Source organism: Monodon monoceros, unplaced genomic scaffold (genome assembly GCF_005190385.1).
Source record: "Monodon monoceros isolate NGI ecotype Baffin Bay Population unplaced genomic scaffold, NGI_Narwhal_1 Super_Scaffold_16, whole genome shotgun sequence".
NCBI classification, from domain to species: domain Eukaryota; kingdom Metazoa; phylum Chordata; class Mammalia; order Artiodactyla; family Monodontidae; genus Monodon; species Monodon monoceros.
This window is the reverse complement of record NW_021703772.1, coordinates 19,624,926-19,645,783: the sequence shown is the minus strand read 5'-3', so window position 1 is coordinate 19,645,783 and position 20,858 is coordinate 19,624,926. Positions and strand designations below refer to the sequence as shown.

Below are 20,858 nucleotides of genomic sequence, written 5' to 3'. Positions count from 1 at the left end.
GTTTTAGACTGCTAAGTTTTAGAGTAATTTGTTATGCAGCTACAGCTAACTAATACAGAAACCAGAGCACAGGATCCCTCAGAAAGCAAGAGGCCGAAGGCTGATGCTGCGAACAAAGACAAGAGGCCCTTCCCTGGGTCCTTCCTTGCTCCCTGGGTACCTGCATATTCCTCTCTGTAACTCCTTCTTCCCTTTCCTTACCCTACCAAGCAATTAGTCATCCAAAGAGGCTGCTGAATCCCAACCTTCCTCCCACACCACTGCACCAGTTCAGACCAGTTATCCTTCCCTGGGCCCCATCTCCCCACCAGCCTTGTCTCCTTTCAATCCACAGAGTCACAGGCCATTCTCAAGTACAAACTGATCACATTGTACCCCTGCTTAGACCCTCTGTCTAGCTCCTCAACACACTTATAAGGCCCTACATGGCCTAGTCTTGCCTCTACCTCCAGCCACTGCCACTAAAGAGATCTGTTCCTGCCCCACCAAACTCCCCACACAGACTTCGAGTCTACAAGGTTCAGGTCTGGAATGGTGAGCTCATATACATCCTTCAAGGCCCAGTTCAAAATGTCCCTCCCTGGATAATTCAAAGATGGTCCCTCTCTCCTCTGTGCTCCAAGAATCCTCAGCCCACAACCCTCGGAAAGTGCTTGTCACCTTGGAGGACTAAGTATTCCTCTATTATTGGTTCTCCCCCACATTCAACTGCTTTAAGACAGAAAGGGAGGTCCTGTTCAACTTTTCAGCTTTGCACCCTGCCCCATCCCCTAGCACTGGGTCTGGCATAGATGGGCTCAATAAATGTATAGTAAATTTCAAACTGGAAGGATTCTCCCCAGCCTAAACCCCTGGGACCAGGACTGACACTCTGGGGCAACAGAAAAGACACAAGTGAGGGTCGGGGAGCCTCACTCTTCAGCTCCACCCCCTGCTGGGAGAAGGCAGGTGGGGACCATAGTCAGTCTTCCCAAGTGCTTCAGGACAAACACCACCTATGATCAAGCCTAGTGGGAGCACTAAAGGAGTTAACTGATCCTTCATCCATTCGTCCATGGGTCCTGCTCTCCACCTACCCACTTACCTACCTGGCTTCATGTACACTGGCTCTCAGCTCAGATGCAGGTCACACACCAGCTCTGTGATCTGGGGCAAGTTACTTAACCACTCTGAGCCTTCATCCCTTCATCTCGAAAATGGGGGTAATAATAGCATCTACATCACAGAGTTGTGAGAATTAAATGAGTTAATATACGCGGCCAGCCCAGAGTATATTCTGTAGAAGGATTAGCTATATCAGCCACATCTCCATCACCTTCGTGACTGTTATTATATGGAAGAGCCCCGAGTCAGAAGAGCTGGGTTCTAGTCCTGACTGCTATCAGAGCTGTGTGACCTGAAGCAAGTCACTCCCCTCTCTGAGTCTCAGACTCCTGCTCAGAAAATAAGGCAGCCAACTGGCAGCCTCCAGGGTAGATTGGGCCTGCACGCTTGTCTTCATTAACCGGCTCAGTGTTTAAATCACAAAGGCAAGAATTCTTCTCTTAGTTGGAGTGCCTTCCAGCAGAGCAGCTCTCTCCGGATCCCTGGGGCCCCCACCAGGGCCTGCTGTCCACACTCACTTGCCTGCTTTCCTCTGAAGCCCTTGCATTTCCGACCCCTGGAACAGATGGTCTGCAAGCTCTCTTCCAGCTGTGAGAGTGTGTGTATAACCCCAGCCAGTCTCTCCATCATAGTCACCACCTACCACTTCCTCCCCACAACCAACAAAGGGGGGAACCCAGGTTCCCACCCTGAAAACATCCCAAACGCTGTTGAGGAAACACCCGGTTGACAGGGATGCCCACTCCACAGGGTACCATTTCTCGTTGCGGGGGAACGAGGGCAGGAAAACTCCAGCCTCCCCCTCCTGGCATCCCTCAGATGCCTGAGTCCCCCCTGGACACACATCTCATGATCCACCCCACCTGAGAAGACCATGGCCTTCCCTAGCTCCCACGGAAGGCTAGTGACCCTGCAAGATGAAGCCCCCTGGGGAGGGACCCTGTCAAACCAAAACTCCATGGAGCCCAGGAGCCCCACCTCAGCCCACGGGTGTCAACACTGTCCCCACACAGCAGGGCCAGGCCAGCGGCCTGAGATGGAGGAGAAAGCACCATAGAGGGGAGAGGTCTGTAGGTTACCTGTAGGGGTGGGGCACTGCACCCCAACCCCAGCCCTTGGCCTACTCCTGCCTTGCTGGGCTGCCTGGACTCTCTCCTGGGGTGGCTTCCTGCCTCTCGGGAACACAGGAAGCCACATTGTTGGGACCTAAATGGCCTTTTCCTCCTGGCCTCGGGTCGGAAAATGAGCGCATAGCCTCGGTGTGCACCTGACCCCGGCGATAACTGCCTGCATGCGTGGCCGGCCTCCGCTCCTTCCCCAGCTGGCAGAGACCTGCTCAGCCGCCCACCTGCCCACCAGGCCTCGCCGCCCTTCCCTGCCTTGCTTACTTCCGTAGCCTGGCCTGGAGGTATATGATGGTTTATATTAGGTGCCAACTTGGCTAGTCCACGGTACCCAGAGATTTGTTTAACATTCTTCTAGATGTTTCTGTGAATGGTTTGTTTTTTGGATGTTTTGTGGATGAGATGAACATTTAAATCAGTAGATTCTGAGTAAAGCACATTCCCTCCCATATGTGGGTGGGCCTCGTCCAATCCGTTGAAGGCCTGAACAACAAAGACTGATCTCCCCAAGCAAGAAGGCATTCTGCCAGCTTTTGAACTTGAACTGCAACTCCTCCCTGGGTCTCCCACCTGACCATCTGCCCTGCAGATTTTGGACTTGCCAAGTCTCTACAATCATGTGAGCCAATTCCTTATAATGAATATCTGTCTATCTACCTACCTACCTACTTACCTATCTATCCTGTTGTCCTGTTTCTCTGGAGAACCCTAATGCAAGGTGACTCTGGGGGTGGTCGCGGGGGAGTGGGTATGGTGTGGCTCTGAAGTTGAAGCACGAAGAAACCTTCTAGGTCATCCCATCCAGTGGTTTTCAAGCTCTTGTTTTGGCAGCCAAAATCCTGATGCAGCTGGACTCTTACATGGAATCTCAGTGATATTGGTTGGCACTTACTGAATGCTTGTTATGTGCCAGGATCTGTTCTGAGCACTTTACATATATTATCTCAGGTAATCCCCACGGTAGCCCAAGGCGGGAGGTTTGCCGTCTGTCCCGTTTTAAAGGTGAGGTAACTAAGGCACAGAAAGGTGAAACAGTCTGCCTCAGTTCTCACTGGTAAGAGCTGGGATTTGAATCTAGGATGTCTGAGCCAAGTGAAAGACCCCCACACCATCCTGCTTCCTGATATATTTAACTCCTAAAACCAGAGCTGCTCTGATTAAAGTGGGCAGGGGTTCCAGGGACCCAGGTCCTTAAGCCTGCCCTAGGATTTCCCCCTTTTCCTACCCCCTCGGGCCCCGAAAGAACCCTACAGCTCCTTTGGAACATGGTTAAGAACCTCTGATCTAGTCCAACCCCTCATTTAGAGAACCAGGAAAACCAGGCCCAGAGAGGTTAATTGTCTCACCCAAGGTCACACAACCACGCAGGGGGAAGCCAGGACTGGAAAACAGCATCTTCCCACCCTACCAGGCTGCTTCCAGTGACTCCAAGAAGGGAGTGACTCAGACACAGGGTAGAAGCTGGGATCCCCAGTAAAGAGAAAGCTCCCTGAAACAAGGTCTCCCCAAATCCAACTAGTGAGATTTTCTAGATAGACTTCTCCCATTAAGGCAAGTTTCTACCCTGGGGCAACTGCAGGTAACTGCCCCCACCTTCCAAGCTGACCAGAAACATTAAGAAGGCGAGTACTCTAAGTCTGGGCCCCAATTCAGATCCAGATGGCAGGCCTTGGGCCCTTGAGCTGGCATTCTGGTCTCTTCCCTTGGGTTTCAGCCTGGTGGGAGGCTAGGGCCCTTGGGCAAGGCCCTAGACTCCCTAGAGCACTGCTCCCAGAGACCTGTGGGAAACCCTCTGTTTGAACTGAGGAACTCCTACACATCCCTCAAGACCCAGCCTACATATGGATTCCCTCCTGAAGCTTGACAGGAAAATCTCTGCTGAGTCAGAGACAGCTTTTCACACACACACCTCTGTGTCAGCTTTGCCACCGGGCTCTCTGACTGACAGCATGTCTGTCTTCCCAGGTCAGGGGCTGGGTCTTGGCACCAGTACCTGGCATGGCATCCAGCCCAGAGGTTCATGATTGTCAGATGGGTGCACACATACACACAGGGGGTGGAGTGGCAGCCTATACTGGGAGAGTTATCCAGGCTCTCCAGACTCCAACAAGGGAATTCTCCAGGACCCCCATAGTCTGGGCCCCAGTAGATATTCTTTTTTGTTGTTGTTGGTTCATTGGTCTGTTTAATTATTTATTTTTGGCTGTGTTGGGCCTTCGTTTCTGTGCGAGGGCTTTCTCTAGTTGTGGCAAGCAGGGGCCACTCTTCATCGCGGTGCACGGGCCTCTCACTATCGTGGCCTCTCCTCTTGCGGAGCACAGGCTCCAGACGTGCAGGCTCAGTAGTTGTGGCTCACGGGCCCAGTTGCTCCGCAGCATGTGGGACCTTCCCAGACCAGGGCTTGAACCCGTGTCCCCTGCATCGGCAGGCAGATTCTCAACCACTGCGCCACCAGGGAAGCCCTCAGTAGATATTCTTGGTCCAACCCTTTATCTATAGATGAGGAAACTGAGGTTCAAGCGGTGAAGGGATTTATCTGAGGTCACCTGGCCTGTGAGTGGCAGGCCCAGAACTCGAGGCTGGGCCACTGACAAAGGCCCCAGGCCTCTTCTCCTCCAGTTGTCTCATCCGTCTCTGTCTCCGCACAGGGAGCCTTTGTCCTGACACTAGTGCTCACTTTACAGCCACACACAGAACCTCAGTGCTCCTCACAAGCACCCCCTCAAAGACGAGGACAGGGTTTACTATTAACCCCGCGATACACAGAAGGAAACAGGCTCAGCGCAGCAGAAGACCAGCCGCAGTCTCACGACCACCTCTTTGCCTGTATATCCGTCACGCTTACACCCACATGTCCACACACCTTCGTTCTTTGTCTGCCTTGTTCGCCTTTGAGTCTCCCAGAACCAGAACTAGACCCCAGGTTCCTTGACTCTCTTCCCGACCCCGTCTCCCACCCCACCCCCTTCAGCCATAGTCCATTAAACAGTGAAATGCAGTAGGATGGGGAGCTATGGGGTACGGCAGCCAGTGGGAGACAGGACAAATGCTCCAGTCTCTCTAGATCTGGGAAGGTGTCCTCACTGCCCCTGTCTGCAGCAAAATTCCCTCAGCTTTGCAAGCCCCATGGAGACTGTGAATGCAGGGCCTTGACATTCGACCCAGAACCCCCAGCCACTAATCCAGAGGGTCACCATGGTGCAGCCGGAGACTTGAAGACTGGAAGAGGAAACAAGAGCACAGCAAACCCTTTGGATTGGCCTTGGTGAATGGCCCCCTCAGCCAGAGAACAACCTGTACAGCTATATCTGGTGGACCTGGATGGATGGACGGATGGATGGATGGAGGAAGGGAGAGAGGGAAGGATAAGGGGGATCTCATGCCACCACAACCTCCTGGTTCCAAAGCACAGAAAGTTGGCACACTCCTGCATCTCCCACCAGTAAGCCCAATGGCCCCAACCCTGCCCCCAAGCCTAGTGACCCCAACCCTCTTGCTGGGGATACACATGTGGCCTGTATAGCTGGGAGTCTTCTGTCTTCCCTTGTGGGGCTGGGGGTCCCTGGTCCTTCCATGGTCCAGTCCTGACACCAGGTGGTGCCTCTGGAGAGTGGCCCTGGCTTTTTTCCCTCTTCTTCCCACTAACTCACCCAGAGCAGCCACCCCAGCCTGGCAGCCCACTGGCCACCTACCCTCCACTCTGGTTCACACCAGCAGGGCCAGGCTCTGAACCAGGTGAGACCGGGGTCATCTCTGCTCGCCTTGGGAGCCTTCCATGCACATGGGGTCAAATCCCCTCCTCAACCCAGGCCCTCAAGCCAGGTCATCTGGGGAAGTTAGGACCACAGACGATCACAGAATATGCAGCCAGAGATGTGCCCAAGGTCACGCGGTGAGAGTGCCGGACTTCCTTACGCCCCCAGCCCTGTGCTGCCTCCTATCAGAGCCGTGTCAGAGTCACTGGGGGGAAGGGAAGGTGCATTGGGGGAGGAAGGAAGGAACGGGGCGGGGGGGCTAACATGAGCAGGTTCAAGGGACGGGATGAGGTGGAGGTGGTGACGGAAGCAAAAGGCAAAACCCCAGCCTAGGCAACGCCCCCCGGGCTTCTCCCAGCTCCGACCCGAAACCACCACCCGCGCCAGCCAGGACTCTTGGGAGGAGGGTGCCACCATGTGGCTAATTTTGGTATGGCATAAATTCCTGTCGGGCCCCCTAAACTCAGTCTGGGTGTGTCCCAGTCCTGCAATTAAGGACCATAAAATTCTGCCCTTGGCCCGAAAGGCTTTGCCTGGAATGCCCCCCACATGCACACGCACACACACACACACACACACACACACACTTCCATCCACCCTCTCCAACCTCCAACACCAGGCCGCGCAGCCGCAGGAAGGGGTGTGCGCTGTCTTCAGGGAGCGGGGGCTCCCAAGGCTAAACCCGGGGACCTGACATCGAGGCCCTCCGGAAGCTGGTGCGGGGGTGGGCTGAGAGGGTGGGTCAGGATGCCAGAGGCAGAGGGACAGCTGTCAGCTGCACGGGTGAGAGGTGTCGGCAGCCTGAACTGGCTGCAGAGAGGCTCAGCGACTCAAGCTGTATGGAGGGGGGAGTGCTGGTGATTGATGGGAGGTGGGGGTGAGAGAGAGGGAGGCATCTGGTGGGGCAACTGGGCGGGTGATGGTGTCAGTCGCTGAGATTGGGTGCAGAGGCCTCCTTCTGCTTTCACAGTGTGACCTGGGGCAAGACACCAACTCCTCCGGCAGCCGTGACAGCCAAGCCCAGGCCGTTCCAGGAGCACATGAGAACGGGGATTACAAAAGCCTGCCATTGAGCAGGCCCTCCTCCGAGGCTAACTGGGGGCCTCTTAAACTCACCCCTAAGCTGCCACAAGGGCAGGACCACGGCTTGGCATCTTTGCAGTACTCCTAGTGCCAGGCACACACCCCCACACACACCTTCCACAGGCCCTCCACGTGCCGACCACACGCCATCCACGTGCCAACCACATGACATCTGCAGGCCAACCATACCCTCTCACACGCCCTCCACACGCCAGCCACTCACCATCCACCTGCCACCACATAATATCCATATGTCTTCCCTAAGCCATTCACATGCCACCTGTACGCCATCCACACATAAGCTACATGCCATTTCCATGCCACCCATCGCCTGCCATGTGCCATCCACACATACCCACATGCTTGCTATCCGTGTGCTCAGCATCCCCTCCCAAATGAGAACCGGGCGCCAAGTCAGGACCCCAAGGACATCCCAGCCTGACCCGGGCCTCGGGCACCTCACTCCCGTGAAGACGTGCTCCCCATCCCCCGTGGCCCAGCCAGCTGCTCACCTTTGCAGGTGCAGCCCTCCCGGGTGATGACTTGTCGGCAGATCCCACAGGGCTTCACCTTCTTGAAGGTCTTCACCTTGAAGTGGTGAGTCTTGGGGGCCTCCAGGTCCTCTGGCTGTGGGAGGAGAGGCAGAGTGATCAGGCCGGGCTCCTCGGGAAAGAGCCAGGGGACCAGGGGAGAAGCAGGCAAGCACTGGGGGAAAGGAGAGGTGAGAGCCCCTTCAGCTGTGAAAGGCCCGAGCCCATTTATGGGAGGAGGTGCCCAGGGAAAGAGAATGCTGTGGGTGCGACCCAGACTCCCAGTCAGAGGTGGGGTCAGACAACAGTCGAAAACCCCAGCCCCCTCCATGGATTCTTAATCACTTTTCTGATTTAGTTTATCAGCAGAGTGCACTCATTTTAAGTGTATCGCTCAATACGGTTTGACACGCGTATGCCCCACGGACCCACAGCCCAGGAGGCTCCCTCGTGGCGTCCCAGTCAATATCACCCCAAGGCAAATACTGCTGTGACTTCTGTCACCGAAGATCCATTTTGACAGGTTTTTAAGCTTCATATGAATGGAGTTATACAGTATATACTCCTGTGTCTGCTTCTCTGACTCAGCAAGAATGTGGGAGATTCATCCCTGTGCTCACACAGCAGCAGCTCCTCCTTTGTGCTGCTGCATGGTACTCCACCGTGTGCATGCAACTGACTCATTCCTCCATCCTACTGCTGATGGCCCGCGACCTTTTACCCATGTCCCCGAGTGCCATGCCCCTCAGCTTTCTCTCTCTCACCCTCACTACCACCCCGTGCTCCAGCCCAGAAGGCTTCTTCCATCTTTATTTTTATTTACTATTCTTTACATTATGAAAATATCAACAGGTTAAATATCCTTTTTAAAACTACACCACCAGGGCTTCCCTGGTGGCGCAGTGGTTGGGAGTCCGCCTGCCGATGTAGGGGACACGGGTTCGTGCCCCGGTCCGGGAAGATCCCACATGCCGCGGAGCGGCTGGGCCCGTGAGCCATGGCCGCTGAGCCTGCGCGTCCGGAGCCTGTGCTCCGCAACGGGAGAGGCCACAACAGTGAGAGGCCCGCGTACCGCAAAAAAAAAAAACTAAAATAGAACTACCATATGACCCAGCAATCCCACTACTGGGCATATACCCTGAGAAAACCATCATTCAAAAAGAGTCATGTACCACAATGTTCATTGCAGCTCTATTTACAATAGCCAGGGCACGGAAGCAACCTAAGTAAACATCGACAGATGAATGGATAAAGAAGATGTGGCACATATATACAATGGAATATTACTCAGCCATAAAAAGAAATGAAATTGAGTTATTTGTAGTGAGGTGGATGGACCTAGAGTCTGTCATACAGAGTGAAGTAAGTCAGAAAGAGAAAAACAAACACCATATGCTAACACATATATATGGAATCTCAAAAAAAAAAAATGGTACTGAAGAACCCAGGGGCAGGACAGGAATAAAGACGCAGACGTAGAGAATGGACTTGAGGACATGGGGAGGGGGAAGGGTAAGCTGGGATGAAGTGAGAGAGTGGCATGGACATATATACACTCCCAAATGTAAAACATAGCTAGTGAGAAGCAGCTACATTGCACAGGGAGCTCAGCTCGGTGCTTTGTGACCACCTAGAGGGGTGGGATAGGGAGGGTGGGAGGGAGACACAAGAGGGAGGGGATATGGGGATATAAGTATATGTATAGCTGATTTACTTTGTTATACAACATTGCAAAGCAATTATATTCCAATAAAGATGTTAAAAAAAATTTTTAAAACTACACCACCACACACATGGGATGAGAGGCGGGCTGGCAGTCCAAGCCTTCTCCGTGTCTGGCTTGCCGCGATCCCGGGGCTAGCCACCACCCCACCACTAACAGGGGCCTCATTTGCCCCCTCCAGACACCCTGAGGTTGGGCCCCACACTGCTTGTGACCACACATCTGAACACAGTCTAAGCCGCAAAGTCCTGCATCCACGCTGCTTAGGACCACCCTCTTCCCACCCGCAGCCCCCAGCCCAGGCACATGCTGGGAAGGCTCCCCATTCAGAGGACTCCCCGGGAAGTCCTGCCCTGCCTGCAGGCACCATTCCTCTCCGAGGCACCTCACCCTGGTACCTATAACTGGATTCATTTCCCGGCTCCAGCAGCAGGGGGCAGCAGAGCACAGACACTGACGCTTCTGCAGCCTGCGCCCCACCCGCCAAAGGTACAGAGCTTTCCAATGCCCTCTGCACATGCATGGACACACACAGACATGATCACAGACCAGGGAGAAGGTTCTTCTCCTCCAAGTCCCCCTCCTAGCACCCTGGTCCAAGCCTCCCCACTCTGCGTGTTCAGAGGACTGGTGGCAGCATCCCACAAACCCAGCATGTCCAGGACTCCCAGCTGAAGATCCTGTAGTGGTGAGTCCTGGGCAAAAGAGACAGAACCATGAGAGGCACGGAGAGAAAAACGGACAAAATAAGAGAGAAAGCCAGTAGGAAAAGAGGCAAAGAGATAGAGAGAGAAGTAGAGGGGGAGAGAGAGACAGAAAGAGTCAGAGACAGAGACAAGAGAGAGAAAGACAAAGAGAGACAGAGAGAGAAGGCAGAGAAAGACAGGGAACAGCAACAGTCAGACAGAGAAGAAAAAAAAGAGGACCAAGATAAAGGCAGAGACAAAGACAGAGACAAACAAGCACACACAGAGAATGAGAGAGATTAGATAGAAACACACAGAGACTATAAAGGGAACCAGAGGATCAAAGGGGGACAGACAGACAATAGGACACAGGAGCCAGCTTGAAGGGGCTCCTCAGATCTGGGAAGATCTGAGCATCAAAATACATAATGATAGTAATGGCTTAAATGAGTCCATAGTGATATGTGAAATAAGTGAGTACAAAGTCTGACGAGGAACAGAGTATTTACGAGTCTCAAAGCACCTCCCCACATCATGCTTATAAATTACAAAGGGGAAAAAAGTAACTTTCCCTGGCACACTCCACTTTAATCAAGTGATCAAAGCTAACGTCACCAGTAACAGGGTGAGTGGAGATTGTGTGCCACGGAGGGGATGAGAACAGAACGTCACCTCTGCGATACTCCTGCCAAAGAGACACAAGCTGAATCTAGTCATGAGGAAGCATCAGACCAACCCAGTGGAGGGACAGTCCACAAATTAAGTGGCTTATAATATTCCAAAGTGACAAGGTCACGAAAGTCAAGGAAAGGTTGAGGAGATTTCCAGACTGAAGGAGACTAAGGAGACATGACAACCAAATGCCACGGCTGATTCTGAACTGGATTCTTTCCACGCCCCCAAAGGACATCATTAGGACAACTGGCCAAACTTCAGTGGTGTCTGAGGATGAGAAGGTCACGCATCAATGTCAATTTCCTGGCTTGGATGGCTGTGTTGGGTTAGGTAGGGAAAGTCCCTGTAGGAAAATAGGGAAGTATTCAGGGGTGATAGGGCAATGTGTCAGCAACTTACTCTCAAATAGCTCAGGAAAAAAAAAAAGTTCTTTGCACTGTATTTGCCACTTTTCTGAAGTTTTAGATTGTGTCAAAATTCAAGGAGACAGACTATTTGTCAAGACGGTAAGGAGGCAGGACGGAGCAGATATAAAGCCCAGAGCAGAGACCAGAGAGCAGAGAGGGTGGTGGAGTCAGGAGTGGGTACAAGAGAGCAGCAGTGCCCCCTGGTGGCTGGGCAAGGCAGCAGGACCTGGGTTCTGATACTCCAGACACTTCATTCTGGGAGCCATGCTTCCAGCTTCGGCTGGGGAAGGGGAGGGGGACGGGGGGCGGTAGGCTGAGGGTCCAGCTCTGGACTTGACCCAGTGTCCGCCATCCCACAAGGAGGGGCAGGCGAGTCCCCTCCTATTCTGAGGTCTCTCCTCCCCCGTTTTCCCATCTCTGCCCCTGGCTGGCGGCCTTCCAAATGATCTCTGTCACAGACATTCCAGGGAGGGGACCCAGTCCCACATCAACTGCAGCGGCCAAGGCCTAGGATAGGAGGAGAAGCAGGGAGGGGACTCGGGGTTCAATTTAAGGCCTGTCTGGGAGGGTGGGCAGGCAGGAAGCCCTAAAGCCCCATCATCTCAGGCCTAGTCTGCCCCCCGAAGCCTGCCTCTCCTACCCCACTAAGTCAGCAAAGCTCCCTGTGCCAGCTTATCCCCCAGCTTTCTCTGACTACACCCCAAATCCAGCCCTTCCTCCAAAGCCCAGGGAAAGAGGCCTCCTCCCTAAAGCATAGTCAGGGCAGTGGAATCTCCCCAGAGAGGGTCCAGGCTGTCCAGTAAACAGAGGAGACTTCCAAGCTGACAAGCAAACACCGGGCTTCCCCCCTGGGCCCTGGGCTTCCCTGCCCTGCCTGGCCAACTCCATAACGTCTGAGTTTACAAACTCTCCTCCCGCCCGGGCTTGGGGAACAGGAACCAGGTTCAGAAAACACACTCCCTGGCCTCGCTCAAGGCCTCCTTAAGCTGCCTCTGGGTGACGGCCCAGCACACTCCTACCCCTCACCCCTACCCCGTCCTGACTGTCTGGCTGAGGGAGCACTGAGATGGGAGTCTAGAGACCTGCTTTCTAAGCCGGTGGCCTCACAGTCCCCAGTTGAAAATAAGGGGTTCCGACAAGACAGCCTGAGTGTACACAGTGTAGGGGAAATAATGGGCCAGTTTCAGAGGAAGGGACTGTGGGATCTGGGGACTAGACGTGCTGCTGGCTACAGAGAGAGGGATGTCTAATGAGACATCACCCCTCCATGAGAGGCTGGGCAACCCCGGTGGAAGTGAGGAGGCCAGTTCGGCCATGCCCAGGAAAGGGACCCCGGATGTACAGCATCCCTGGCTATACAGTGGGATGTCTGGTAATCTCGTTAAAAGTCATCCACAGAGGTCTGAAGGTTTGCCAGGATGATGGAGGAGAAAGTCTGGGATGGAACATCTTCAAATATCTGAAGGAGCTGTCATTGTAAGAAGTTGCTGTGAAGTTACTGAAGGCAAAACAAAACCCACTGGGCAGAAGCTGCCAGGACCCATGATTAGACTCAAGGGGGGGAAAGAACTTCCTAACCATCATATGTCAAAATCCAGAGGAAGAAGATAAACGAAGGTCTAGTACCTACCCTGCCCTCGCCCGCGGTTACTCTGCAGGTGCACGCAGAGGATGAGAACGAGCCCATAAGGCACCAAGCTCAAGGGTAATGGCTTGTTATGACAATGACCATCATTTTCCCCGACAAGTGGCAGACAGCCTCACAAAGTACACCCGGCCCCTCCCTTGCTGGATTCGCTCCTAACAGACCTGGGGGAAATTCAGGACAGAAGAGGCCTGGCCATGGCAGGAGCTGCCTAGTCCTTCCAAAGCCTACCTCCCTCGAGAGCCAGAACCCAGAAAAGGGAAGGGGTCCCAGCCGAAGTCATTCTTCCCTACCCTCCAAACCCAGAGCCCTAGCCCTGCAACAAGCCCACCCAGCATCGGAGGGCTTTCCTGGCCCTCTGGGGGATCTCTCCCTCCCACCCTCCGTTCAGCCAAGCTGCCTGTCAGAGGGGTGTGGCGCATCTGGCTTGGGCAGCCTTGGCAGGAGTCCTTGGTCTTGGGGTGGGAATGGCTGTTTGTTGGCTCCTCCCTGCCCCCTGGGGCAAAGCAGAGTGGGGTGGGGGTGGTGATGAAGGGGGACTGATAACCCTAGGGTCCTCCAGCTCATGAGCTCCTGCCACCTCCCCAAGAAAATTCCCCAGCCCAGCCCCACCAGGTTCCCTGCGCCCCACACTAGGAGACCTGGATGACGAGGCCAGAGGGCAGAAGTCTACGAGCTAGTGAGCCTTGGGAAAGAGAGTCACTGAAAAGCAGGCCTAGGACAGACTTGGAGGGTCATTCGGTCCTCTCCCTGCCTCCCAGCCATCCACCCCTCCATGTCTCATCACCTTGCATTGGGATGCCAGGACCTGGTTGGCATCAGTGGTCATTTCTATGGGGAAGACTGGGACTCCCACTGGAGCTGCAGGCTGGTGTCCAGGAGCCCCCCGCTGCCCCGGCCCCTCAAACACAAGTTCCCTGCAACCCCACCTCACCTTCATGTACACACGGAAGTTCCTTACCACCAGCAGCCCCGCCATCCCCTAGCCAGCTAATGGCCTCACCATGTTCTTGGTTGCCCCGGGTGGAAAACTCTGAGTCACTCTCAACTCCTCCCAGCTCCACCCTCCAGTCCAACCAGTTGCCAGACTCCACAAATGTTGCTCCCTAAATATTCTTGCGGCCTCCTGTGCTTTTCATTCCACTGCCTTTGCCTGTTGGAGGCCCTGTCTCTTTTGTCTGGAGCTATTGCAACAGCCTCCGGCCTCCTGCCCCAAGACACTGGACCTCTCCTCGCCACACAGCCTCTAAGGAACACAGCTCTATGGGGTCACCCCCACTCACCCCAATATGCTTCCATGCCTTCCCAGGCACCCAAGTTAAGACCTGCACTCCCTCAAGTCAGCAAGAAAGCAGCCTTGGTCCATACCCCGCCCACCTGGCCATCTCAATCCCCTCGCCCCACTCCCCAACTGCCTACCCTGCATCCACCTCTGAGCCTCTGCTCTGCTCTTCTCTCTTCCCAGCATGCCTTCCTCCCTCTCAGCTTGTCAAGCTTCTAGGCATCCTTGAAGGCCTCATTCAAACCTCATCCCCGCAGGGAGATGACCCCAGATACCCACCCCCCCCCTCCCTCAAAAACAATCTCCCCACCCCGTCTTCTTTTTTCACCATGAAAATTTTAAAAGCTCCGGAAAAGATGAATACGCCTATGCCCTTGGCCCCGATTCACCGCTTCCACGCTCTGTCTCTGTCCCCTAACTCAGCCCAACATAATCACCGCCCTCGGGAAATTTGACATCGATACGATAGCATTATCTAATCTTCAGTAACATATTCTAATTTCCCCTTTTGCCACAATAACACCCATTACATCTGGGTCTGCGTTTGTTTTTATTTTGGACTCAGGATCCAAGCAAGATCTTGTATTACATTTAGTTGCTGGGTTTCTTTCCTCTTCTTTCATGTGGACACATTACTCCACCTTATGATTTCCCTTTTATGACACTGACTTTTTTGAAGAGTCCAGGCGGTTCTGCAGAATGTCCCTCAGTATCTGGATTTGTCTGGTCATTTCCTCATGATTCGATGCAGGGGAAGGGCTGCCCAACGCCACTTCCTTTCCTCAGTCGCACGTGCTTGGTGCCCCGTCTCAACACTCTGTGCAATCTGACTGGTCCCTGCTGCCCCACCTGTTAGCTAGGTAACCCCGGGCAAGTCGCTTAACCCCTGTCTGCCTCACTTTACTGATCTGTTAAGTGGGCTAATCATAGCAACTGCCCATAGGTTGTGACAATGCCTGAAAACACGCTGGAACAGCGCCTGACACACAGTAAGCGCTCACCAGAATCGGGCTCTGATTCATGTTGTCACGCCTGTGTGTGCGCTGGACTAGTCCGCCAGGTGCCCACATCTGCACGTGCTCCTGCTCCATGTCCCCTGTGTCCAGAACAGTGTGAGCCCAAAACAAGTCAGAAGGAGTCTGACCTTGGTTCGCTCTAGTGTAATTACACCCACTCCCACTGTCCTGCCCTCAGGGGACAGAACACGGGTTGAGGTGCTGGCATCACCGGGCTGAGGAGAAAGCTCTCTGACACCGAGTAGCCCTGGATCTCCATGGGAGGAAGGATGCAGAGAGTGGCTTTAACTGAGCTCCCCGTGTGACAGAGGAGCACGCGGAGGCCTGGGGAGTCCGGGATTCTACCTTGTGGCCCTCGGCCCGTGACTCGGCTTCCTGAGCTGGACCATCTCTCGCCATCAGCCTGCTTCTCTCTCTCTCTCTCGCCTTGGCTCCTTCATAAACCACGTCCCAACATTTTTGGGCATCAGGTCCCAGGTCCCTTTTTTGTGCTCTAACATGAAATCATCTCCTGGAGCGGGAGGGCACAGAGATGTGGATAGTCTGAAGGGGCGGCATCACGGCGAGGGGCTGGCACAGATTCCCTCACTGAATCCTCACGACCACATCCTATGATGAGGCTGAGGAATGTGCTCCGCGACACACAAGGAGGGCAGGATGGAACGAAGATTCAAATCCAGGTCTGTCTGAGACGGGGTCCCTAGCCGTGGCACTGCCACCACTTCCGAGGGTGTGTCCACAGCTGCCGTCTGTGAGATCCGGAGGAGCCCTGGCAGTTGCATCGTCAGGGCCCCTCTGTCCAAAGGCCGTCTACTGGCTGGTTTACCCCTCCTTATCCTTTGTCAATTATTCTTACTTCCCACACTTGGATTTCTGAGGTCACAGCTTCATCTTTGGATCTAGTTTAAAGTTCACCTCCCAAGAGGTCTTTCCTGATATGTCCCTTCTCCCCCAGTCTAGGCTAGGTCCCCCCTTAAATGTCCCCACAGTCTCCCTCTTGGTAACACCCATCTTATTGTAACCACTTGCCCAACACCTGCAAGCTTCTTGAAGAAAGTCGGCACCTCTATAACCATCGGTGAGACAGATGCACAGGAACATGGGTGGGTGGGTGTTGACCTGGCAGAATGACTGGATGGTTTCTTTGTCACGGTGCTTCCCTAACACCATTTCCTATCCTTAGGCTGCTGGCCAACAACCCCTCGACCCAGAGCTGCAAAGCCCCCGGCCCATACCCTTCCTCTTTTCAGGAGCACTGAACCCAGTGGCCACGTGGCCCCTTGGACGGGCCACTTCCCCTCTGTGGGTCCCCTTCGCCTTGGCTAGAAACTGGAATTAGCCATCCCTTCCCTTCCCACCTCACAGAATTACAGTGAGGTTCAAATGAAATTGCATAAGTCAAGGAAATGGACGCAGGTAAGGCACAGAGAGGCTACGTGGCTGCCCAGACCACACAGCCAGCATCCGCGCTCTGACCCTGTGCACGCTGCCTGCAGGAGAAGACCTGCACGTTCTGGGCCTTCACATCATCCTTACACCCCTTCCTGCCCTTCCCCGAAGTATTCCCAGAATGGAAAGCCCTGGATGGGGACGCAGAAGGGCCAGGTCCTAGTTCTGACTCTAACTTGCTGTGTGGCCTTGAAATGTGCCGTCATATAAAGAGAGCTAACACTTCTTGAGCTCTTACTGGGGGAGAAACGCTATTCGAAATGTATTGGCTCCTTTAAAACTTAACAACGCTATAGGTAGCTGGAGAAACCAACCGAGAAACAGATTGGAAGCCACGGAGCTTCCGAGTCACAGGGCCAGGATGAAACACAGGCACTGTGCTCTCGGCCAGCCTGCCACACTGCCACTGAGCATCACAGAAAAACAGTACGGTATTGCCCCCTGACTTTGTGCCTCAAACCCCATTTTGAAAAATTTTGCAAAGGGGGTGTTTTCTTTCGGACCCTGTCAGTGTCACGCAGCCCAGCCTAGCTCCCAAACGCGTGGCCAGGAGGCCCCCGGTGGGCACAGCCCTTACAGGCTAACAAAACTCCAAAGAGAGTGAGTTCAGGATGGAGGGGTCAGAGTGGGGTACACAGGGCAAGAACTGCACACCAGGAAACCGGGGGCTCACGCGGACCCTCTGACAAAAATGTATGCTTAGCGCTGGGAAGGACACCAGCTCCAGAAAAGAGAACACTTCATTGTCTGCAGCTGGCCTCAGAGGTCAGCTTCAATGAGGTCCAGAAAAGTCAAGTGACGAGCCCGAGGCCACATGGCTTGCTCAGGGCAGGGCCAGGGCTGTACTTGGCCCCCAGTCATGCCTGTGGCTCTTTCAGCCCCATCTAATAAGCCCCTTCCCAGTTTCTGAAAACAGAATAAGCCCCTCCAGAAGGAAGGGCCTGCAGCTCTAACTCCATTGGTGTAACACCAAAAAGCCTCAATTAATAGGCATGTAATTATTTTCTAAATAAACCGTGCTTGAATATGTAATAGCGAATGGGAGCATTTGATGAGAAAATCAAGCTATGCATAATATATAGCTCGGCTCCTCAGCTAATAAAGTGATTTTTATTCCTAGAGCTTGTTAAAACTACGCATTAGAGATAGATTACTTCTTGGATGAAATGTCTGCAGCTATTCCTGGGGAGATCCTCCCACACATCAGATCTGCAATACAGGGGATCCCGTGAGCCAAGAAGGAGGTTGTGGAGTGGGGTAGGGACCAGCATTTACTGAGCACCTACTGAGTGCCTGGGTACCTGGTCTTTTGACATACTTTGTCTCTGTCCTCACCCCAGCCAGACAAGGTGTGTATTATTCTCCCCACTTTACGGAATCAGGAAACTGAGGCTCAAGAAGGGAACTGCCGTACCCAAGGCTGCCCATCTGGTAAATGACAGAACTAGGATCTGAGCCTAGCCCTGCCTGGTGTCAAAGTCCACGCACTTCCCACCAGCAGGAGCCTCTCAAGGCGGAAGCAGCTCCCTTGTCAAGGTCTCCAGGACCTCCATGTCCCCTCTCCGGAACTGGTACCAGCTACCCCTCCCCTTCCTGCTACAAACTTACACCCCAGCCCCATAGAGGCCCACCCGGAAAGGAGGAAGGTTGCTGGGACAACTGGAGGAGGGGGACAAGGAGCTTGATGGGGCCAGGGCTGTGCCTTCGGGCCAGTCCACACCCTCCAGACTCGGGCCCACCCTGGCAATGGGCATCCAGGCCGGGCAGGATGGAGAGAAAACACCCTTCTCCCCAGCCCACTCCCACCGGCCTCTTTCCACTCCCACAGAAGCCTGCCTGCTGGGCTGTCTCACAGAGCTGGGGAGGGACAGGGGCGGGGAGGCACCAGGAGAGAGGACAGGAAAAGGGGTGAGGGGAGGGCCTTAGAAAAGTGGCTGCATCCACACCAGCCCTTGGTCCCCAGCTCTCAGGGAGAGAAGTGACATGGACTAGGCACTCATGCTCACCTCTCTGCACCTCCCCGCCATCACCCTCGTCTTACCCACAGGGAAACTGAGGCTCAGAGCCGTGCAGCGCTTCTCCCAGAGCCTCTCCGCTGACGTGGCCCTGTCTCCATCCACACCCGCATCACCCCTGGAAGTCTAACTGCCATCCTTCCCACCGCAGGCCTCCCTCCCTGCCAGCCTCTCTCCTCAGCACCATCCTCAGGCCTTCCAGAGTCTGTCCCAGGGAGCTGAAAGGGGCTGGAGAAATGACCTTGGCCAAGGCTCCCATTATACAGATGTTGACAGCAGCCCAGCGAGCCCCTGACGCATCCTCTGTGCAGGACGCTCCAGACACCTTCAGTCTCTTACTCAGACCACGCCCACACCCAAGCCCCACACGCCACCCAAACGCCCTCATGCCCGCCCCCTCCCCACTTCCCCTCTCTGCCCAGAGCACACCTGACTGCCCGAAGTCTGATCTCCCACCACTGTCCTCAACCTGGGCTCGCCTGGGCCGAGGAGGGCCTCCCGAGGACGGGCCGGGACAGGGAAAGGGGCAGGAAAGGCCACATCTGGATCCTGGGCCTGGAGCTCCCTCCCCCAAACCAGCCATCACGCTCTTTGAGACCAACATTAACCTCAGCCAGGGATGACTTCCTTGCCCTCCTGACCCCTGTGCATGCCTTCACCCAGCCCAGAGAGCGGAGCCCCTCTGAGGAAGGGGTCTCCCATCCCTGCCCCCTCCCCTCCTGCAGCAGTCAGCCCTCTCCCAGCCCCAGCCCCCTCTCTCCCAGGAGCCTCTGCCCTGACTGGCCTCAAGACTTTTAACCCTCACCATGTGGCCCCCAGACCCTGCCTGCCCACCCTTCAAGCACCCTGCACTGACGCACACCTTCCTGAATCTGGGGCCAAGAAAGGGGAAAGAGGAGGCTGTGGCTTCCTCCTCTGGGACTGAAGGGGGTCGGGGGAGGTCTTGGTAAGGATGGGAGGGCTGTGGGGGGGGGGATGGCAGCGGGTAGAAGCTGAAATTGGGGTAAAAGTGATGGAACCCGAGCAGAACTTTTCCCCAGCCTGGCTTTTCCAGCTTTCATCTTCTAGGTCAATGCCCCCTGTTCCTCAGGCCCCTCCCACTGCCCCCCCCCAGACTCTTAGGCTGAGCAACTTGAGGGGTGAAGAATTTTCACCCCGGTATGGGGTGGGAATGGAGACAGGAGTGGCTCCAAAAAGAAACAAACTTTATGATGGCTTCCTTCTACTTACAGCTCCTGGACTCAACTGGGGGAGAGGACACTGGGGAGGGGGGATGTACTGACCGGCAGAACTGGGGCCTGGGCCCCGTTGATGGAGACAGACTCAGGCTGAGGGTCTACTCAAGTCAGTCTTTCCTTCTGTCTCTCAGAGGCAAAAAGGCCCCCTCCTTCACCACCAACACTCCCCCAATCCCAGGCTCTCAGGGTAAGGCTAAGGTCGAAGGGGGGGGCGGCGGTTCGACCTCCTAGCTAACGCTACCACACCTACCCAGAGCATGCAGGACAGACAGATCCACGTCATCTTCGAGGGTCCCCGTCCCTGGGGCCACGCCCGGGGACTGCAAAGGGTCCCCCTGAGCTCGCAGTCCCCTCGGAGCAGGCAGAAGGGAGCTCTGAGCCCGCGGCAGCGCCAGTATCTGCAGTGCTCGCCCTGCCTCCCGTTCACCCTCCCTCCCTCTCCTCCTCCCCTCACTCCACCCCCTAGTCCCAGCCGCCTGTCTCCTCCCTCCTCCCAGCTCCACTGGTGGCTTTGGGGGTCAGAAGCCCTGCTTCGCGGGGGGTGGGAAGGAAGCAGAGCAAAGGGACAGCTACTGGAGACAGCCCCTCCCCCCAGAAGCCACCCCCCCACCCCAGACGCACAACCCCTGTGAGCCACCAAGCTGCTCCTGCCTTCTGGTTGGATCTGACACTGCCAGGCCTGGAGTCTGCTCTACTCACTGCAGACCTCCACCCCCAGACCACTGATGGAGGGACGGACAGATATGGGACAGCACAGTCCGCTTGAGCTGGGGTTCCTCAGCCCCATCCCATCTCCAAGGACACACGCATGCCCTCCTGCCCTCGGAACACAAAGTCACTTGCACTCACTTAGCTAGGTCAGTGCCCGGGCACCCTGGTGCCCATTCGGCAAGCTCAGAGCCCACTCCACGCTTTACTCAAGAGAAGCCTGGCCTGAGACCGCTGGAGAACGGCCCTGCCCCCAGGGCTGTGGATTTCATTCCAACTTCTTTCTTACTTTTTTTTCCCCTTCTTTCTTTCTTTTCTCCAAACATCTGTCCCAGCCCTTCCTGCCCTTCCTAAAAGGAGCCCCGCTCCAGGCTCCCGCGAGAGTCTGTTTTTCTTGACTGTGCCCCGGGCCAACATT

The 20,858-nt window shown here is 55.0% G+C and overlaps 1 protein-coding gene across 1 annotated transcript in view; it reads right to left on the bottom strand.

Annotated features, from left to right (window-relative positions):
• Positions 1-20,119, bottom strand: part of TNS1 (tensin 1) — a 196,948-nt gene extending 176,829 nt beyond the window's left edge. The window contains exons 1-2 of the mRNA XM_029224920.1: positions 19,983-20,119; positions 7,579-7,693 (exon numbers count right to left, since the gene is read on the bottom strand). Coding sequence (XP_029080753.1) covers positions 7,579-7,693; positions 19,983-20,015 — 148 coding nt within the window. The 5' untranslated portion in view covers positions 20,016-20,119. The remainder of the gene's footprint in view (positions 1-7,578; positions 7,694-19,982) is intronic.
• Between the last annotated feature and the right edge of the window lie 739 nt (positions 20,120-20,858).